This window comes from Oncorhynchus kisutch, unplaced genomic scaffold, assembly GCF_002021735.2.
Source record: "Oncorhynchus kisutch isolate 150728-3 unplaced genomic scaffold, Okis_V2 scaffold1492, whole genome shotgun sequence".
Lineage (NCBI taxonomy): Eukaryota > Metazoa > Chordata > Actinopteri > Salmoniformes > Salmonidae > Oncorhynchus > Oncorhynchus kisutch.
The window spans coordinates 22,501-40,803 of NW_022263437.1; the positions used below are offsets into that span (position 1 = coordinate 22,501).

Consider the following 18,303-nt stretch of genomic DNA (forward strand, 5'->3'; position numbering starts at 1 on the left):
AACAGGTAGTTTGCCCCCGGTGATGCGTTGGGCAGACTGCACCACCCTCTGGAGAGCCTTGTGGTTGCGGGCTGTGCAGTTGCCGTACCAGGTGGTGATACAGCCCGACAGGATGCTCTCAATGGTGCATCTGTAAAAGTTAGTGAGGGTCTTAGGGACCAAGCTGAATTTCAGCCTCCTGAAGTTGAAGAGGTGCTGTTATGCCTTCTTCACCACACTGTCTGTGTGGGTGGACCATATCCGAATGTCAGTGATGTGTACGCCGAGGAGCTTTTCACCCTCTCCACCGCGGCTCCATCAATGTGGATGGGGGCGTGCTCGCTCTGCTGTTTCCTTAAGTCCGTGATCACATCCTCCCTGTAGGTTTTCTCGTCGTTGTTGGTGATCAAGCCCACTACTGAAACTTGATGATTGAGTTGGAGGCATGTATGGCCACGCAGTCATGGAGGGGGCTGAGCATACAGGAGGGGGCTGAGCATGCACCCTTGTGGGTTCCCTGTGTTGAGGATCAGTGAAATGGAGATGTTGTTTCCTACATTCACCACCTGGGGGAGGCCCGTTAGGAAATCCAGGACCCAGATGCACAAGGTGGGGTTCAGACCCAGGGCCTCGAGCTTAATGATGAGTTTGGAGGGTACTATGGTGTTGAAGGCTGAGCTGTAGTCAATGAACAGCATTCTTACATAGGTATTTCTCTTGTCCATATGGGATCAGGCAGTGTGCAGTGCGATGACGATTGCATCATCTGTGGATCTTTTGGGGCGGTAAGCACATTACTGTGGGTTTTAGGGTGTAAGGTATGGTGGAGGTGATATGATCCTTGACTAGCCTCTCAAAGCACTTCATGATGACAGAAGTGAGTGCTACGGGGCGGTAGTCATTTAGTTCAGTTACCTTAGCTTTCTTGGGAACAGGAACGATGGTGGCCATCTTGAAGCATGTGGGATAGGGATTGGTTGAATATGTCCTAAACACTCCAACCAGCTGGTCTGCGCATGCTCTGAGGATGAGGTTAGGGATGTCATGTGGACCATGGGATCATTATGGGATCATTCACCTGTGGACCATGGGATCATTGTGAGATCATTCACCTGTGGACCATGGGATCATTCACCTGTGGACCATGGGATCATTCACCTGTGGACCATGGGATCATTGTGAGATCATTCACCTGTGGACCATGGGATCATTCACCTGTGGACGATGGGATCATTGTGGGATAATTCACCTGTGGACCAAGGGATCATTATGGGATCATTCACCTGTGGACCATGGGATCATCCACCTGTGGACCATGGGATCATTGTGAGATCATTCACCTGTGGACCATGGGATCATTGTGAGATTATTCACCTGTGGACCATGGGATCATTGTGGGATCATTCACCTGTGGACCCTGGGATCATTGTGAGATCATTCACCTGTGGACCATGGGATCATTCACCTGTGGACCATGGGATCATTGTGAGATCATTCACCTGTGGACCATGGGATCATCCACCTGTGGACCATGGGATCATTGTGAGATCATTCACCTGTGGACCATGGGATCATTGTGAGATTATTCACCTGTGGACCATGGGATCATTGTGGGATCATTCACCTGTGGACCCTGGGATCATTGTGAGATCATTCACCTGTGGACCATGGGATCATTCACCTGTGGACCATGGGATCATTGTGAGATCATTCACCTGTGGACCATGGGATCATTCACCTGTGGACGATGGGATCATTCACCTGTGGACGATGGGATCATTGTGGGATAATTCACCTGTGGACCAAGGGATCATTATGGGATCATTCACCTGTGGACCATGGGATCATCCACCTGTGGACCATGGGATCATTCACCTGTGGACCATGGGATCATTGTGAGATCATTCACCTGTGGACCATGGGATCATTGTGGGATTATACACCTGTGGACCATGGGATCATTATGGGATCATTCACCTGTGGTCTATGGGATCATTGTGGGATAATTCACCTGTGGACCAAGGGATCATTATGGGATCATTCACCTGTGGACCAAGGGATCATTGTGGGACCATTCACCTGTGCTCCTCTTGAAGCACTGTGTGAAGATTGTACCCCACTCTCAGATCTCCCTTCCCCCCCCCCTCTCTCTCCTTCCCTCCTTCTCTATCTTTCTCCTCCTTCTTTCCTTCTCTCAGCGTTATTAAGTCAACAAGTGGATTGTGTGTCAACAGGTGAAACTAAATCTGCGGACTGAAAGGAGCTCTGTGAGGCCGTATTGTGTGGACCATGGGATCATTATGGGATCATTCACCTGTGGACCATGGGATCATTGTGAGATCATTCACCTGTGGACCATGGGATCATTCACCTGTGGACCATGGGATCATTCACCTGTGGACCATGGGATCATTGTGAGATCATTCAGCTGTGGACCATGGGATTATTCACCTGTGGACCATGGAATCATTGTGAGATCATTCACCTGTGGACGATGGGATCATTGTGGGATAATTCACCTGTGGACCAAGGGATCATTATGGGATCATTCACCTGTGGACCATGGGATCATTGTGAGATCATTCACCTGTGGACCATGGGATCATTCACCTATGGACCATGGGATCTTTGTGAGATCATTCAACTGTGGACCATGGGATCATTCACCTGTGGACGATGGGATCATTGTGGGATCATTCACCTGTGGACCATGGGATCATTATGGGATCATTAACCTGTGGACCATGGGATCATTCACCTGTGGACCATGGGATCATTCACCTGTGGTGAATGGGTGAAAGGGATCATTATGGAATCATTCACCTGTGGACCATGGGATCATTATGGGATCATTCACCTGTGGACCATGGGATCATTCACCTCATTCATCATTCACCTGGGATCATTCACCTGTGGACCATGGGATCATTATGGGATAATTCACCTGTGGACAAAGGTATCATTATGGAATCATTCACCTGTAGACCATGGGATCATTGTGGGACCATTCACCTGTGCTCCTCTTGCAGCACTCTGTGAAGATTGTACCCCACTCTCAGATCTCCCTTCCCCCCCCTCTCTCTCTCCTTCCCTCCTTCTCTATCTTTCTCCTCCTTCTTTCCTTCTCTCAGCGTTATTAAGTCAACAAGTGGATTGTGTGTCAACAGGTGAAACTGAATCTGCGGACTGAAAGGAGCTCTGTGAGGCCGTATTGTGTGTGTGTGTGTGTGTGTAAGCTAAGTAGGCCATCCAGTGACCGCAGTTCTGGGTTGTGTGTGAGAGAGGCCGAGCAAGAGTGAGAGATTTGGGTGTTTAAGTCCACCACAGCTTTCCCACCTCCATCACCCCTTAATCAAAGGGAAGTCACACACACCACAGACGGAGAGAGAGAGAGAAGGGAGGGAGAGAGAGATAGGAGAGATAGAAGGCTTTTAGTGTCCCTTCCTCTGGCTTAGAGGGGATCAAATGCTCAGGGGGGTCCAGCCATCAGAGCTAAGACCCAGGAAACAAGGAGGGGGGAGAGATGGAGCGATGGGGATTGAGGGGAAGAGGACATTTGGGGTAAGGAGGAAGTGGGGGAACAAGAGGCAAGATATAGAGATATGGATGAAGTAGATCGAATGGGGAGGGTGAAGGGAGAGAAACAGAAGGGGAGAGGAGGGAGAATGAGGTGAGTGGGCTGGAAAGGGAAATGAGAGAGATGTGGGGAGAAAGGAGGTAGAGGTGTGAGTGGGTTGGAAAGGGAAACTGGAGAGATGTGGGGAGAAAGGAGGTCGAGGGGGGTGAAGGAGAGAGAAGAGGGGGGTGAAGGAGAGAGAAGAGGGGGGTGAAGGAGAGAGAAGAGGGGTTCAGAGAGGTGTGTAGTGGAGACAGCCGTCCGGTCAGGGAGAGACCTCTGTGTTTGACCCTATAATGGAGGGTAATGATCCACGGTGAGGGAGTCGTGTTCACACCCATGTCCACCTCTACCCTGAGCCCTGTCTGTAACTAGAGACCCTAATCCCTCACACTAACCCCTCACATTAACCCCTCACACCCCTCCTCACACTCACCCTAACCCCTCTTCCTAACCGCACACACATCTCAACCTCACACTAACCCCTCACACCCCTCCTCACCCTAACCCCTCACCCTCACACCCCTCCTCACACTCACCCTAACCCCTCTTCCTAACCGCACACACACCTCAACCTCACACTAACCCCTCACAGCCCTCCTCACACTTACTGACCTCACTGCAAAGAGTTCCAAGTAGGGCCTGGTTTCATATGAGTGGACTATAGCCACGGCCCAACATGTATGGCAGCAGCAGACTAAGGGGACTAGAACTAGGACTGTGTCCTGGTCAGGTTAAACACTTGGTCCTAGCTAAGGAGGTAGGATATTAAAGAGGCTTCTGAAGTTTATCATTTCCAGGCTTGAGTTTGTCTTAACTAAAAATGGATCAACCCCTACAAAATGCGATAATGCAACACAATAATTCCCATTTCCTGTTGCTGCAGGATTATTAGGATCCTATTCTCTGATTGGCCAATTCAGTGGAGATACTTTTGTTCAGACAGTCCAATCATGCCTTTTCTATGAAATGTGATGATCTTACAGTAAGTGTTATGTTGACCAACAATATGCCCATGTAGCTACATACATTACCCACACACAGTATTGTGGGAGGCTGTTACAGCCCACGGAGCCCCTCTCACAGGATCTGTCTGTCTGTGTGTGTGTCTCTCTCTAGGTATATGTGAACGGAGAGTGGGTGACCAGTATCGGGGAGGGGGGCAGCTTTGGGGAGCTGGCCCTGATCTACGGGACCCCCCGAGCCGCCACCGTCAAGGCCAAGACTGACATGAAGCTGTGGGGCATCGACCGGGACAGCTACCGACGCATCCTCATGGTACAGATACACACATGTAGAAACACACGCACACGCACACACACACACACACATACACAGAAAGGCATAAAGAGACACAACCGTAGCAGCTACTGACACATCCTCATAGTACATAACAGACACAGATAGAGTACACCTGGCACAGCTGTCCTCTGCCTCTGTTCAGACACAATCTGTCTGACTCTCTACTGCCTCTGTCCAGACACCAACCTGTCTGACTTGACTGCTTCTGTCCAGACACCAATCTGTCTGACTCTACTGCCTCTGCCCAGACACCAACCTGTCTGACTTGACTGCCTCTGTCCAGACACCCAAATGACTCCCTATTCCCTTTATAGTGCACTGCTTTTACCCCTCAGGGCCCTCAGCCTCTGGAGAGTTTCTGCAGTCTATTGTGTCAGATCCAATTGCGTTGGATTGTTCTGCCTAACACAGACCACCCTTCACACAGACTACCCTCTCCTCCTCAACCACTGCACTCAGTACAGCAGAGAAACAGTAGCCTGTCTAACACAGACCACCCTTCACACAGACCACCCTCTCCTCCTCAACCACTGCACTCAGTACAGCAGAGAAACAGTAGCCTGTCTAACACAGACCACCCTTCACACAGACCACCCTTCACACAGACCACCACCCACAAGTCTCATGTGGCTGGACTGGCTGCCTTCTCCCTCCTTCCCAGAGAAAGATGGAGGAGAAGAGGGAGAAGGGGAGGGAGGATACACCTTACAGGGAGGAGGACAGACTTGACAGGAATGCAAACATACACTTCCCTGTCCTGGACCTCATCTGTGGAGGAATGTCTAAATGTTTCAACTGGGGAAACAAGGTGCTCTGTCCCAGCCATTCGTGTGTGTGTGTGTGTGTGTGTGTGTGTGTGTGTGTGTGTGTGTGTGTGTGTGTGTGTGTGTGTGTGTGTGTGTGTGTGTGTGTGTGTGTGTGTGTGTGTGTGTGTGTGTGTGTGTGTGTGTGTGTGTGTGTGTGTGCGTGCGTGCGTGTTGCATGCTTGTGTGTGTGTTTGCATGCTTGTGTGTGTGTGTTTGTGCTCTGCTGCTACAGGTAGAGAGACGTAATGTAGAGAGACGTACTGCCCTACCCTGCAGCTACACACTGACCAGCTATAGGCAATCAACATACCCCAGTTTACAGGAGGAACACACACGCACATGCATACACACACTGTACACACACACACCAGACTCTTTGTTTTGGACGCGGCTGACAGAATTACACAGAATTAAAACAGCTTTAAAAATCATTGACAGCAGTTATATCTGGAGAACGGAGAAAGACCGAGAGGGAGAGAGAGAGGGAGACTGAGAGAGAGAGAGAGCGAGAGAGAGAGAGAGGGAGAGAGAGAGGGAGACCGAGAGAGACTGAGAGAGCGAGAGAGAGAGAGAGAGAGGGAGAGAGAGAGAGAGACTGAGAGAGACTGAGAGAGAGAGAGAGAGCGAGAGAGAGAGAGACTGAGAGAGAGAGAGAGAGAGAGACTGAGAGAGCGAGAGAGAGAGGGAGAGAGAGAGAGACTGAGAGAGCGAGAGAGACAGACTGAGAGAGCGAGAGAGAGAGAGAAATAAATAAATGTAGCTAGAGAAGGGAGAAAGACAGAGAGCAAGAGAGAGGCTGAGAGAGAGCGAGAGAGGGGAAATAGAGAGAGAAAGCACTAGAGATTGGTTACTAGGGAGGGCTTTGCCTTCCATGGAGGTATGTGCTCTGGAAGTGACATAAGTGCCAACTGAGCTGAGTGTTCAGCTAGTTTACATGTTCAGTTTTAGTGCAGGCTTGGCTACTGATGGGACTTTCAGTTTTAGTGTAGGCTTGGCTACTGATGGGACTTTCAGTTTTAGTGCAGGCTTGGCTACTGATGGGACTTTCAGTTTTAACACCACATTTCTTAAAGGTCTGATGCCTGGTTGCAACACTGCTGTGGACTAACAGAAGCTGTCTCAGTGGTCTCAGGTGGACCCTGTGTGGACCCTGCCACCCCTCCTCCTCCTCCATAGGGGTCCGACTGATTAACGATGTAAAGCTATGCCCTGGATCAACACCCATTCCATTGTCTCTGCCGTTTGAACTCACACGCACGAATGCACACACACACATAAACACACACACATAAACACACACACACATAAGAACACACACATACAGGAACAGACACACACACACACACACGGGAACAGACACACACACACACACACACACACACACACACACACACAGGAACACACACGGGAACAGACACACACACAGGAACACACACATACAGGAACAGACACACACACACACAGGAACACACACAGGAACAGACACACACACACACAGGAACACACACGGGAACAGACACACACACACACACAGGAACAGACACACACACACAAGAACACACACATACAGGAACAGACACACACACACACACACACACACACGGGAACAGACACACACAGGAACACACACACACAGGAACACACACACACAGGAACACACACGGGAACAGACACACACACACACACACATAAGAACACACACATACAGGAACAGACACACACACACAGGAACACACACATACAGGAACACACACACACATACAGGAACACACACACACACACACACAGGAACACACACACACGGGAACAGACACACACAGGAACACACACACACAGGAACACACACACACAGGAACACACACACACAGGAACACACACACACACACACAGGAACACACACATACAGGAACAGACACATACAGGAACACACACACACACACACACAGGAACACACACACACGGGAACAGACACACACAGGAACACACACACACAGGAACACACACACACGGGAACACACACACACAGGAACACACACACACCGGAACAGACACAGCCGTAAACAGCCAAACAGAGTAAGCGATAAACAGAAGGTCGTGGATACGGAACACTCTTTTCACGCCATTTCGCCTGGTGGGTGGTGCTATACAGCGGTGGGCATAGATTTCAGCGCGCGTACAGGTCAAATCAAATTTTATTTGTCACCTGCGCCGAATACAACAGGTGTAGTAGACCTTACAGTGAAATGCTTAATTACAAGCCCTTAACCAACAATGCAGTTTTAAGAAAATGCAACAACAAAAAACACACTAAAAAGTAAGAGATAAGAATAACAAATGATTAAAGAGCAGCAGTAAATAACAATAGTGGGGCTGTATACAGAGGGTACCGGTACAGAGTTGATGAGGGGGGGGGGGGGGGGGGGGGGGGGGGGATTAGCTGTTCAGGAGTCTTATGGCTTGGAGGAAGAAGCTGTTTGGAAGACTTGGACCCACAGTGTCAAGAATAAGCCGAGCACTAACTCATGTCTGGATTGTGGAGTCTATTCAACACACCTCTAAAGCCGTAGAGTACAGGTTGACTAAAACCGTAGAGTACAAGTTGACTAACGCCGTAGAGTACAGGTTGACTAAAGCCGTAGAGTACAGGTTGACTAGTACAGGTTGACTAAAGCCGTAGAGTACAGGTTGACTAAAGCCGTAGAGTACAGGTTGACTAAAACCGTAGAGTACAGGTTGACTAAAGCCGTAGAGTACAGGTTGACTAGTACAGGTTGACTAAAGCCGTAGAGTACAGGTTGACTAAAGCCGTAGAGTACAAGTTGACTAAAGCCGTAGAGTACAGGTTGACTAAAGCCGTAGAGTACAGGTTGACTAGTACAGGTTGACTAAAGCCGTAGAGTACAGGTTGACTAAAGCCGTAGAGTACAGGTTGACTAAAACCGTAGAGTACAGGTTGACTAAAGCCGTAGAGTACAGGTTGACTAAAGCCGTAGAGTACAGGTTGACTAAAACCGTAGAGTACAGGTTGACTAAAGCCGTAGAGTACAGGTTGACTAGTACAGGTTGACTAAAGCCGTAGATTACAGGTTGACTAAAACCGTAGAGTACAGGTTGACTAAAACCGTAGAGTACAGGTTGACTAAAACCGTAGAGTACAGGTTGACTAAAGCCGTAGAGTACAGGTTGACTAAAACCGTAGAGTACAGGTTGACTAAAACCGTTGAGTACAGGTTGACTAGTACAGGTTGACTAGTACAGGTTGACTAAAGCCGTAGAGTACAGGTTGACTAAAACCGTAGAGTACAGGTTGACTAAAACCGTAGAGTACAGGTTGACTAAAACCGTAGAGTACAGGTTGACTAAAGCCGTAGAGTACAAGTTGACTAAAGCCGTAGAGTACAGGTTGACTAAAACCGTAGAGTACAGGTTGACTAAAGCCGTAGAGTACAGGTTGACTAGTACAGGTTGACTAGTACAGGTTGACTAAAACCATAGAGTACAGGTTGACTAAAGCCGTAGAGTACAGGTTGACTAAAGCCGTAGAGTACAGGTTGACTAAAGCCGTAGAGTACAGGTTGACTAGTACAGGTTGACTAAAGCCGTAGAGTACAGGTTGACTAAAACCATAGAGTACAGGTTGACTAAAGCCGTAGAGTACAGGTTGACTAAAGCCGTAGAGTACAGGTTGACTAAAGCCGTAGAGTACAGGTTGACTAAAGCCGTAGAGTACAGGTTGACTAAAGCCGTAGAGTACAGGTTGACTAAAACCGTAGAGTACAGGTTGACTAGTACAGGTTGACTAGTACAGGTTGACTAGTACAGGTTGACTAAAGCCGTAGAGTACAGGTTGACTAAAGCCGTAGAGTACAGGTTGACTAGTACAGGTTGACTAAAGCCGTAGAGTACAGGTTGACTAAAACCGTAGAGTACAGGTTGACTAAAGCCGTAGAGTACAGGTTGACTAAAACCGTAGAGTACAGGTTGACTAGTACAGGTTGACTAGTACAGGTTGACTAAAGCCGTAGAGTACAGGTTGACTAAAGCCGTAGAGTACAGGTTGACTAAAGCCGAAGAGTACAGGTTGACTAAAGCCGTAGAGTACAGGTTGACTAAAACCGTAGAGTACAGGTTGACTACTACAGGTTGACTAAAACCGTAGAGTACAGGTTGACTAAAACCGTAGAGTACAGGTTGACTAAAGAATCTACACGATTTTAGCCCATGTTGAGGTCCGAGACAAAATCTCCATGTTGTTGCCTATCGCATCAAATCAGCCTCTAAAGCCCATTACACGTGAGATGGTGCTGTCGAGCAAGATGAAACATCATTGAGCTAGCAAACACTGAGTGAGAGAGCGCAAAGGATATGTCCCGGGAGCAGAGGATGCAGCGAGCGCACAGACCAGTCGAGTGCGCAGACATTTGGTAGAGAGAGCAGAGGATGAAAAACTTCTGAATAAAAAAATAGGGAACCGTAAGCAAAGAAACATGGTTCAAACTGTAAACAATACCTCTTTAAACATCAAATTGTCCACTTAACAATAGTCACGTCTTTGTCAAGTTTTCGCTCGCAATTTCTCAAGTTGCTCCCTCTCAAGTCTACGCAGTGGTGATTTAGCATGTAAATCATCAAAGCCACAACACAACGCTAAACAATACATAACTTGCACTATAACGGTGCCAACAAACTGTTAGGGCCTACATAAAGCTGTCCCAACAGCAGAGCTTTCTTTTCAGCACCGTGGAGTGAATCCTTACCACCGCTACACCTGGCTATCAGCGGAGCCTTGTCTGGCAGCGAAATAATTAATTCAGCCTCATTTATTGCCTTAAAAAAAAACATAGCTGATACGGCTGACTTGCTTAAACAAATGTGGTTTCTAAGGACAATTGAGATGTACAAGCTATGGCATAAGGGGACGTCGAGCCGATAAGAGACATTAATGAGCGAGCTAAGATGAACGTAGTCAACTATTTGTTCAGCACTTTTGAAATGTACAGCGACAGAATGCAGAACATGGGCTGTTCTCACAGGGTTCTCCCTGTATAACAAGTCAGAACCGTAGGATAAATCAAGGGGCATATAAGCAGACAATGAAAGCGCTTACAATATTTGATGATCACATTTCTCTAAAACAGGCTACATGTGCACAGGCTACATGTGCACCACCAAGTCAGAACAGTAGGCTAAATAATGAGAGGAAAAGGGTGAGGGTGAGGGTGAGGCACATGGGCTAGTAACAGTTTACTACACAACATACACTTAGTATTACTTTCTTAGCTACAGTATACATTTCTCCCTGGCATATTACATCATTTATGCAGCAGCATTCAAGACATTTTTGGACTTTTGTGCTGTGCTCACTTGAACAGGAAGGTGGCGCGGTGGTCCTTGTGGGCAAATTATGGCATCAAAGCCTGGCATTCTCTGGATTTATGGTGCTTTCAAGACAACTGGGAACTCCGAAAAATACAAGGTTGACATCCGTGATCTTCAGGTCGGAGCTCTAGAAAGAGGCCCGAGTTCTCGACTTGGAATTCTGTGTTGGATGACCGTTCAAAGCGTATTTTCCCAGTCAGAGCCAGTTGTTTGAACGCGGCAGATGTCATGCTAGATTGACAGCATGGTCAATGTATTCAACCATTCTGGTCCATGGTGTTGAATGTTTATTCTTTTAAGCTTGGAAAAGAAACCCTTAAACCCAGATTTGGACCACACATCCACTCCACTGAATAGCAGGCTAGTGATTGCTTTGCAATGCTTGAGGTTAGCCACTGACTCCTTCCAAATCACTCATTGTTGAATTTGCGATTTCCATCTTGTTGTGTCATTTTTATGTGCAATGGCCAATGAGCACCAATAGGTTTTATTTAGAATTTCTCTTCATATGACAAGGATTGAAAAGGATTGAAAAGGGTTGGCTAGTAGAGTGTCGACGTGATTCATGATTTGATTTGATTTTGATTTGATGATGACTGCTAGCTAAGATTTTGAAAGTATGATACTGACATGTCCAATCAAAGCTACGGTAGATATAATGTGATTTGACGTCATTTTATCTGTGACCTTGTGCCTTCTTGGATGGGCACTTCTATGTAAATCTATGGCAGCACCCAAGGGGCTTGAACTTTCTAGCTCTCCCTGTAGATTTTGCAGTGATGGAGTGACAGAACACTGAGCCAATCACGGTACAACTATAGAAGATTACTAACCCCTACACTCCGTATTTTCCACAGAATGCACTGAGCTAGGATGAAACACCTGCATTTTGGAGCATTTTTTTTTAGCTAAACAGGTGGGGCTCAAGACAGGTGTGGCAGAACCCTTGGTCAGTCCAGTGTTGTGCCATGTGAACTTCTTGGGTGCTTGACGTCAAACAGATCCGCTTCAGAGCTGTCTGTTTAGCTTGCTAGTCGGCTTGAACAGTCGACACCAAACGACTTGGGAAACCCAACTTCAACTTGATACATGAGCAAAGTAATTGGGAAATAAATTAGTAGCAATACTATATCTTGAGTTGAGTGGAATATACTTGCTAAAGTTAGCTAGATAATTACTTGTTAGCCAGCAACATTTTGTCTGTAACACGAAAAGCAGACTGTCGGCTCCTAGCTAAGTAACACCATAGTCCACCACGAGCTAATTGTTTTTCTTCACCTTTCCACAAAGTGTCTGGTATGTGTTTGCATGGTATGAGGGAGTTAACCCCAATGTATCACAGAATAGGTGGATTATTTGCAGTGTGGCTATGATCTAACAAGTTTGTTCATCATGCACAAGGACCTGGCCATCATTTAACATAGCTTAATATAATGACTCCATTGTTGGGAATAATATGTGGCTACACACATAATAATGTCATAACGATGCTAAATGTCATAACGATGCTAAACAGGTCAACATGTCATCCTCGTACACACAGCATAAACAGGAGGACTGAGGACAAAGCAACTGCATGCATTCACCAAACATTTAACTGAGGAAAACGGATTTGTTTTCTACTAATTATACTAGTTGTCTGACTGGGAACTACCGTTGTCTATCAAATTAGTGTCAAATGATTTCAATTTGTCATTGGAAGTTTTATTGAGTATAGTCAGTAATACAGCAGTCAAATCCCGTAGGGAGTCTCATCAGATCACATGTTATCAGCAAGCCAGAGCAGTCAAATCCCGTAGGGAGTCTCATCAGATCACATGTTATCAGCAAGCCAGAGCAGTCAAATCCCGTAGGGAGTCTCATCAGATCACATGTTATCAGCAAGCCAGAGCAGTCAAATCCCGTAGGGAGTCTCATCAGATCACATGTTATCAGCAAGCCAGAGCAGTCAAATCCCGTAGGGAGTCTCATCAGATCACATGTTATCAGCAAGCCAGAGCAGTCAAATCCCGTAGGGAGTCTCATCAGATCACATGTTATCAGCAAGCCAGAGCAGTCAAATCCCGTAGGGAGTCTCATCAGATCACATGTTATCAGCAAGCCAGATCAGTCAAATCCCGTAGGGAGTCTCATCAGATCACATGTTATCAGCAAGCCAGAGCAGTCAAATCCCGTAGGGAGTCTCATCAGATCACATGTTATCAGCAGCCAGAGCAGTCAAATCACATAGGGAGTCTCATCAGATCACATGTTATCAGCAAGCCAGATCAGTCAAATCACATAGGGAGTCTCATCAGATCACATGTTATCAGCAAGCCAGAGCAGTCAAATCCCGTAGGGAGTCTCATCAGATCACATTTTACCAGCAAGCCAGAGCAGTCAAATCACATAGGGAGTCTCATCAGATCACATGTTACCAGCAAGCCAGAGCAGTCAAATCACATAGGGAGTCTCATCAGATCACATGTTACCAGCAAGCCAGAGCAGTCAAATCACATAGGGAGTCTCATCAGATCACATGTTATCAGCAAGCCAGAGACATCTGTGGAAAGAGCACAAGTAGAACAAAGATATATGTGAAAACAGAATAAATGTATCATTCAACATAAGATTCCACCTAAAACAATGACATGAGCTCTGTCCCAATTCAGCTCACCTCCTCACTTCCTCTCTACTCACATCCTTCTCAAAACCCATTGGAGGTCTGAGGGGAGGAACCTTGTGTCCTCTCCTCCGATGGGGTTTTAGAAGGAGGCACGGAAAAAGGATGCAAGGAATCGAGGAAGATAAAATGGCACAGCGCTGTTGCATGTTTGCCTCAATATGAAATGGCAGATTTCACTATGTGGGACGAGGTGTACAATCCACACCATTCATCAGTATTATTGAGCCATAAGAAACCCTCCTTAGTTAACACATAAATGAACATACACATGTTTCTTATTTTATTTAACTAGGCAAGTCGGTTAAGAACAAATTCTTATTTTCAATGACGTCCTAGGAATAGTGGGTTAATTGCCTGTTCAGGGGCAGAACGACAGATTTGTACCTACCCTGCCGCCCCTGCCGTTTAAGCAGTCATACATGACTGTTGGCAGTACGGTGCCATAACCTTAGCTCCCTGGTGCAGCAGAGCTGACACGCTAAAGATGAACTTGTGGTAGATGTCTGTGGAGGGGGTCTTGACCACCATCTGGCTGTTCTCCAGACACCGCTAATGCTGGAAGTTGGGCTTCAGCACAATCTATAGAGAGGACAGAAAGATACTGAAGATGGAATTAGATTTAGTATGGAGTCGAAGGGCTGAATCCCAACTTAAAATCCTTGTAGCCTAACATTTTATGCAACGACATCAATGCATGAGTTATGCAATAGTCTCAGTTGTGTGTGAGGGGACTAACCGAGTCGATGAGTATGTATGGGACCTGGACATCACTGAATACAGAGTAGAGGGGCAAGCTCAGACGAACAGTGTAGTCCATCCCTGCCTTGAAACACTGGTCTGGGGAGCACCGCATGTCTGAGGAGTCGAGAGAGAGAGAGAGAGAGAGAGAGGGAGAGAGAGAGGGGGGGGGGGAGAGAGAGAGAGAGAGAGAGAGAGAGAGGGAGGGGGGGAGAGAGAGAGGGAGAGAGAGAGAGACAGAGGGGGGGAAGGGGGGGGAGAGATGTCACAAAACACTGCACTAAATTACACACAAGAAATATGTGTGCGAACATAACACAGGTCTGTAATACAGTGGGTTTACAGACTGAATAGAGTTATATACACAACACGTATATCCTACCCTACACTTACATATACAGACCTATTACTCACTCTCTCACACGCAACACAGAGAGAGAGAGAGAGAGAGAGAGAGAGACTAGGTGTGTGTTTACCGTGATCCAGGGTGGAGAGATATCCTCTGGTTGTGGTCATCAAGCATGGTGTTGGTTCAGCGGCTGTTTGTTGAGATCACTCTGGGACGCATCACTGTCATCAACGCCTCCTCCCACTGGTCCGGTAACTACGCCAACACAACAGGTACATAGACATTGGAGTTTGATACCCCTGGTCAGGACTCCACTGAGGAAGGTGGGTGGATACATATGTGCTGAGTTGTGTAAGGCACAAGATGAGTTAGAGAACTCCCACGAAGGCCTCCTGAGTGGCTCAGCGGTCTAGGACACTGCATCGCAGTGTGTGAGGCATCACTACAGACCTGGGATCGATCCCAGACTGTCACAACCGGCCGTGACCAGGTGTCCCATAAGGTGGCCAGGAGTCCCATAAGGTGACCAGGAGTCCCATTAGGTGACTAGGAGTCCCATAAGGTGGCCAGGAGTCCCATAAGGTGACCAGGAGTCCCATAAGGTGACCAGGAGTCCCATTAGGTGACTAGGAGTCCCATAAGGTGGCCAGGAGTCCCATAAGGTGACCAGGAGTCCCATAAGGTGACCAGGAGTCCCATAAGGTGACTAGGAGTCCCATAAGGTGACCAGGAGTCCCATAAGGTGACCAGGAGTCCCATAAGGTGACCAGGAGTCCCATAAGGTGGCCAGGAGTCCCATAAGGTGGCCAGGAGTCCCATTAGGTGACTAGGAGTCCCATAAGGTGGCCAGGAGTCCCATAAGGTGACCAGGAGTCCCATAAGGTGACCAGGAGTCCCATAAGGTGACCAGGAGTCCCATAAGGTGACCAGGAGTCCCATACGGTGGCCCAGAGTTAGGAGGGGGTTTGGCCAGGACACCTCTTCCCCAGTGAGGGCCTTTCCTGTCTGTTCTCCCCCGGCCTCTGCCTTCTCCACCACTCCATCCCAGTCATGCTGGTCTTCCAAGTCCTCATTCTATACTAACCCCTTGTTAACTTGGCTAACTAGCTACAATGCTCTCGGTTAAACCAAAGATACTGATAACTTTTATATGTGGTTAAACGTTACCTACTAACTAGCTAGCTAGCTACAATGCTCTCGGTTAAACCTTAAACCTTAAACTTTTATATATAGTTAACTACTAACTAGCTAGCTAGCTACAATGCTCTCGGTTAAACCAAAGATACTGGTAACTTTTATATATAGTTAACTACTAACTAGCTAGCTAGCTACAATGCTCTCGGTTAAACCAAAGATACTGGTAACTTTTATATATAGTTAACTACTAACTAGCTAGCTAGCTACAATGCTCTTGGTTAAACCAAAGATACTGGTAACTTTTATATATAGTTAACTACTAACTAGCTAGCTAGCTACAATGCTCTTGGTTAAACCAAAGATACTGGTAACTTTTATATATAGTTAACTACTAACTAGCTAGCTAGCTAGTTAACTTCCTAGCAGCTGCTAGCTGACGGTGACCTAGCTTGCCTAATCAATAGCCTGCTTTTAAACAGAAGACCAAATAGCTACTCTATGTAAATAAGATACTTCAGGGTTTTTAGACATTTGCAGAAATGAATAAAAAACAGTTTTCACTTTGTCATTATGGTGTATTGTGTGTAGATTCATGAGAAAAATAAATGATTTAATACATTTTAGAATAAGGCTGTAACGTAACAAAAACAGTGAATTCACTGTAGCTACGTACTTCAATTACAATATTGAAATCATAGTTGATTAGTTGGTTGGTTAGGTTCTCTACTGAAAAACTACAGAGCTTATCTTTTTATTGTCGGACATCATCCCTACTTACACGACTTACACGAGCACCACCATCACCTTTCACAGTCAAAATCCGGTGTCCACTAGATAACACAAAGTCAAAAATGTATCATAAAAATGCATGAAATCCAAAATGAGCATTTTGGTCTTAATTTAAGGTTAAGCATAAGGTTAGCAGATACATTGTAGAAATAGGCTGGGTTTAGCCATAATCTATTTGACTTTGTGGCTGTGTTCACTAGAGTTCATTGGCTAGAATTTTCACCTGTAACAAAATTATAGTACAAGATTGCTGTTAGTAGAGCAGGAGTTTTTGGTGTGGGAGGAGAAATCCATGAGGGGATGTGGTGAACAGAACAAAACCCAAATCTGTGCTCTCAAATTAATATTTTGCGTGCAACAATGATGTTCTTCTCACTCAAAGTCACAATTGCAACTCAGGTGTAATTTGCCCCCGCTGCCTGTGTACTCGCTGCACTCATCCTCTGCTCGCTCAACCAGCTGCCGCTGGGGCGGCAGCGTAGCCTAGTGGTTAGAGCGTTGGACTAGTAACCGGAAGGTTGCGAGTTCAAACCCCCGAGCTGACAAGGTACAAATCTGTCGTTCTGCCCCTGAACAGGCAGTTAACCCACTGTTCCCAGGCCGTCATTGAAAATAAGAATGTGTTCTTAACTGACTTGCCTGGTTAAATAAAGGTTAAAAAAAAAAAAAAAAAAAAAAAAAAAAAAAAAAAATCTGGCTCTCGACTGATCTGTGTACTCGCTGCACTCATCCTCTGCTCGCTCAACCACATTCTGGCTCTCGACTGGTCTGTGTACTCGCTGCACTCATCCTCTGCTCGCTCAACCACATTCTGGCTCTCGACTGGTCTGTGTACTCGCTGCACTCATCCTCTGCTCGCTCAACCACATTCTGGCTCTCGACTGGTCTGTGTACTCGCTGCACTCATCCTCTGCTCGCTCAACCACATTCTGACTCTCGACTGGTCTGTGTACTCGCTGCACTCATCCTCTGCTCGCTCAACAACATTCTGGCTCTCGACTGGTCTGTGTACTCGCTGCACTCATCCTCTGCTCGCTCAACAACATTCTGGCTCTCGACTGGTCTGTGTACTCGCTGCACTCATCCTCTGCTCGCTCAACAACATTCTGGCTCTCGACTGGTCTGTGTACTCGCTGCACTCATCCTCTGCTCGCTCAACAACATTCTGGCTCTCGACTGGTCTGTGTACTCGCTGCACTCATCCTCTGCTCGCTCAACCACATTCTGGCTCTCGACTGGTCTGTGTACTCGCTGCACTCATCCTCTGCTCGCTCAACCACATTCTGGCTCTCGACTGGTCTGTGTACTCGCTGCACTCATCCTCTGCTCGCTCAACCACATTCTGGCTCTCGACTGGTCTGTGTACTCGCTGCACTCATCCTCTGCTCGCTCAACCACATTCTGGCTCTCGACTGGTCTGTGTACTCGCTGCACTCATCCTCTGCCCGCTCAACAACATTCCTGCTCTTGACTGGTCTGTGTACTCGCTGCACTCATCCTCTGCTCGCTCAACAACATTCTGGCTCTCGACTGGTCTGTGTAC

At 47.0% G+C, this 18,303-nt stretch overlaps 1 protein-coding gene across 1 annotated transcript in view; it reads left to right on the forward strand.

Moving 5' to 3' along the window:
- Window positions 1-18,303, forward strand: part of LOC116366465 (cAMP-dependent protein kinase type I-beta regulatory subunit-like) — a 46,680-nt gene that overhangs the window by 17,160 nt on the left and 11,217 nt on the right. Inside the window, exon 3 of the mRNA XM_031818571.1 lies at window positions 4,715-4,873. Within this exon, the coding sequence (XP_031674431.1) occupies window positions 4,715-4,873 (159 nt within the window). The remainder of the gene's footprint in view (window positions 1-4,714; window positions 4,874-18,303) is intronic.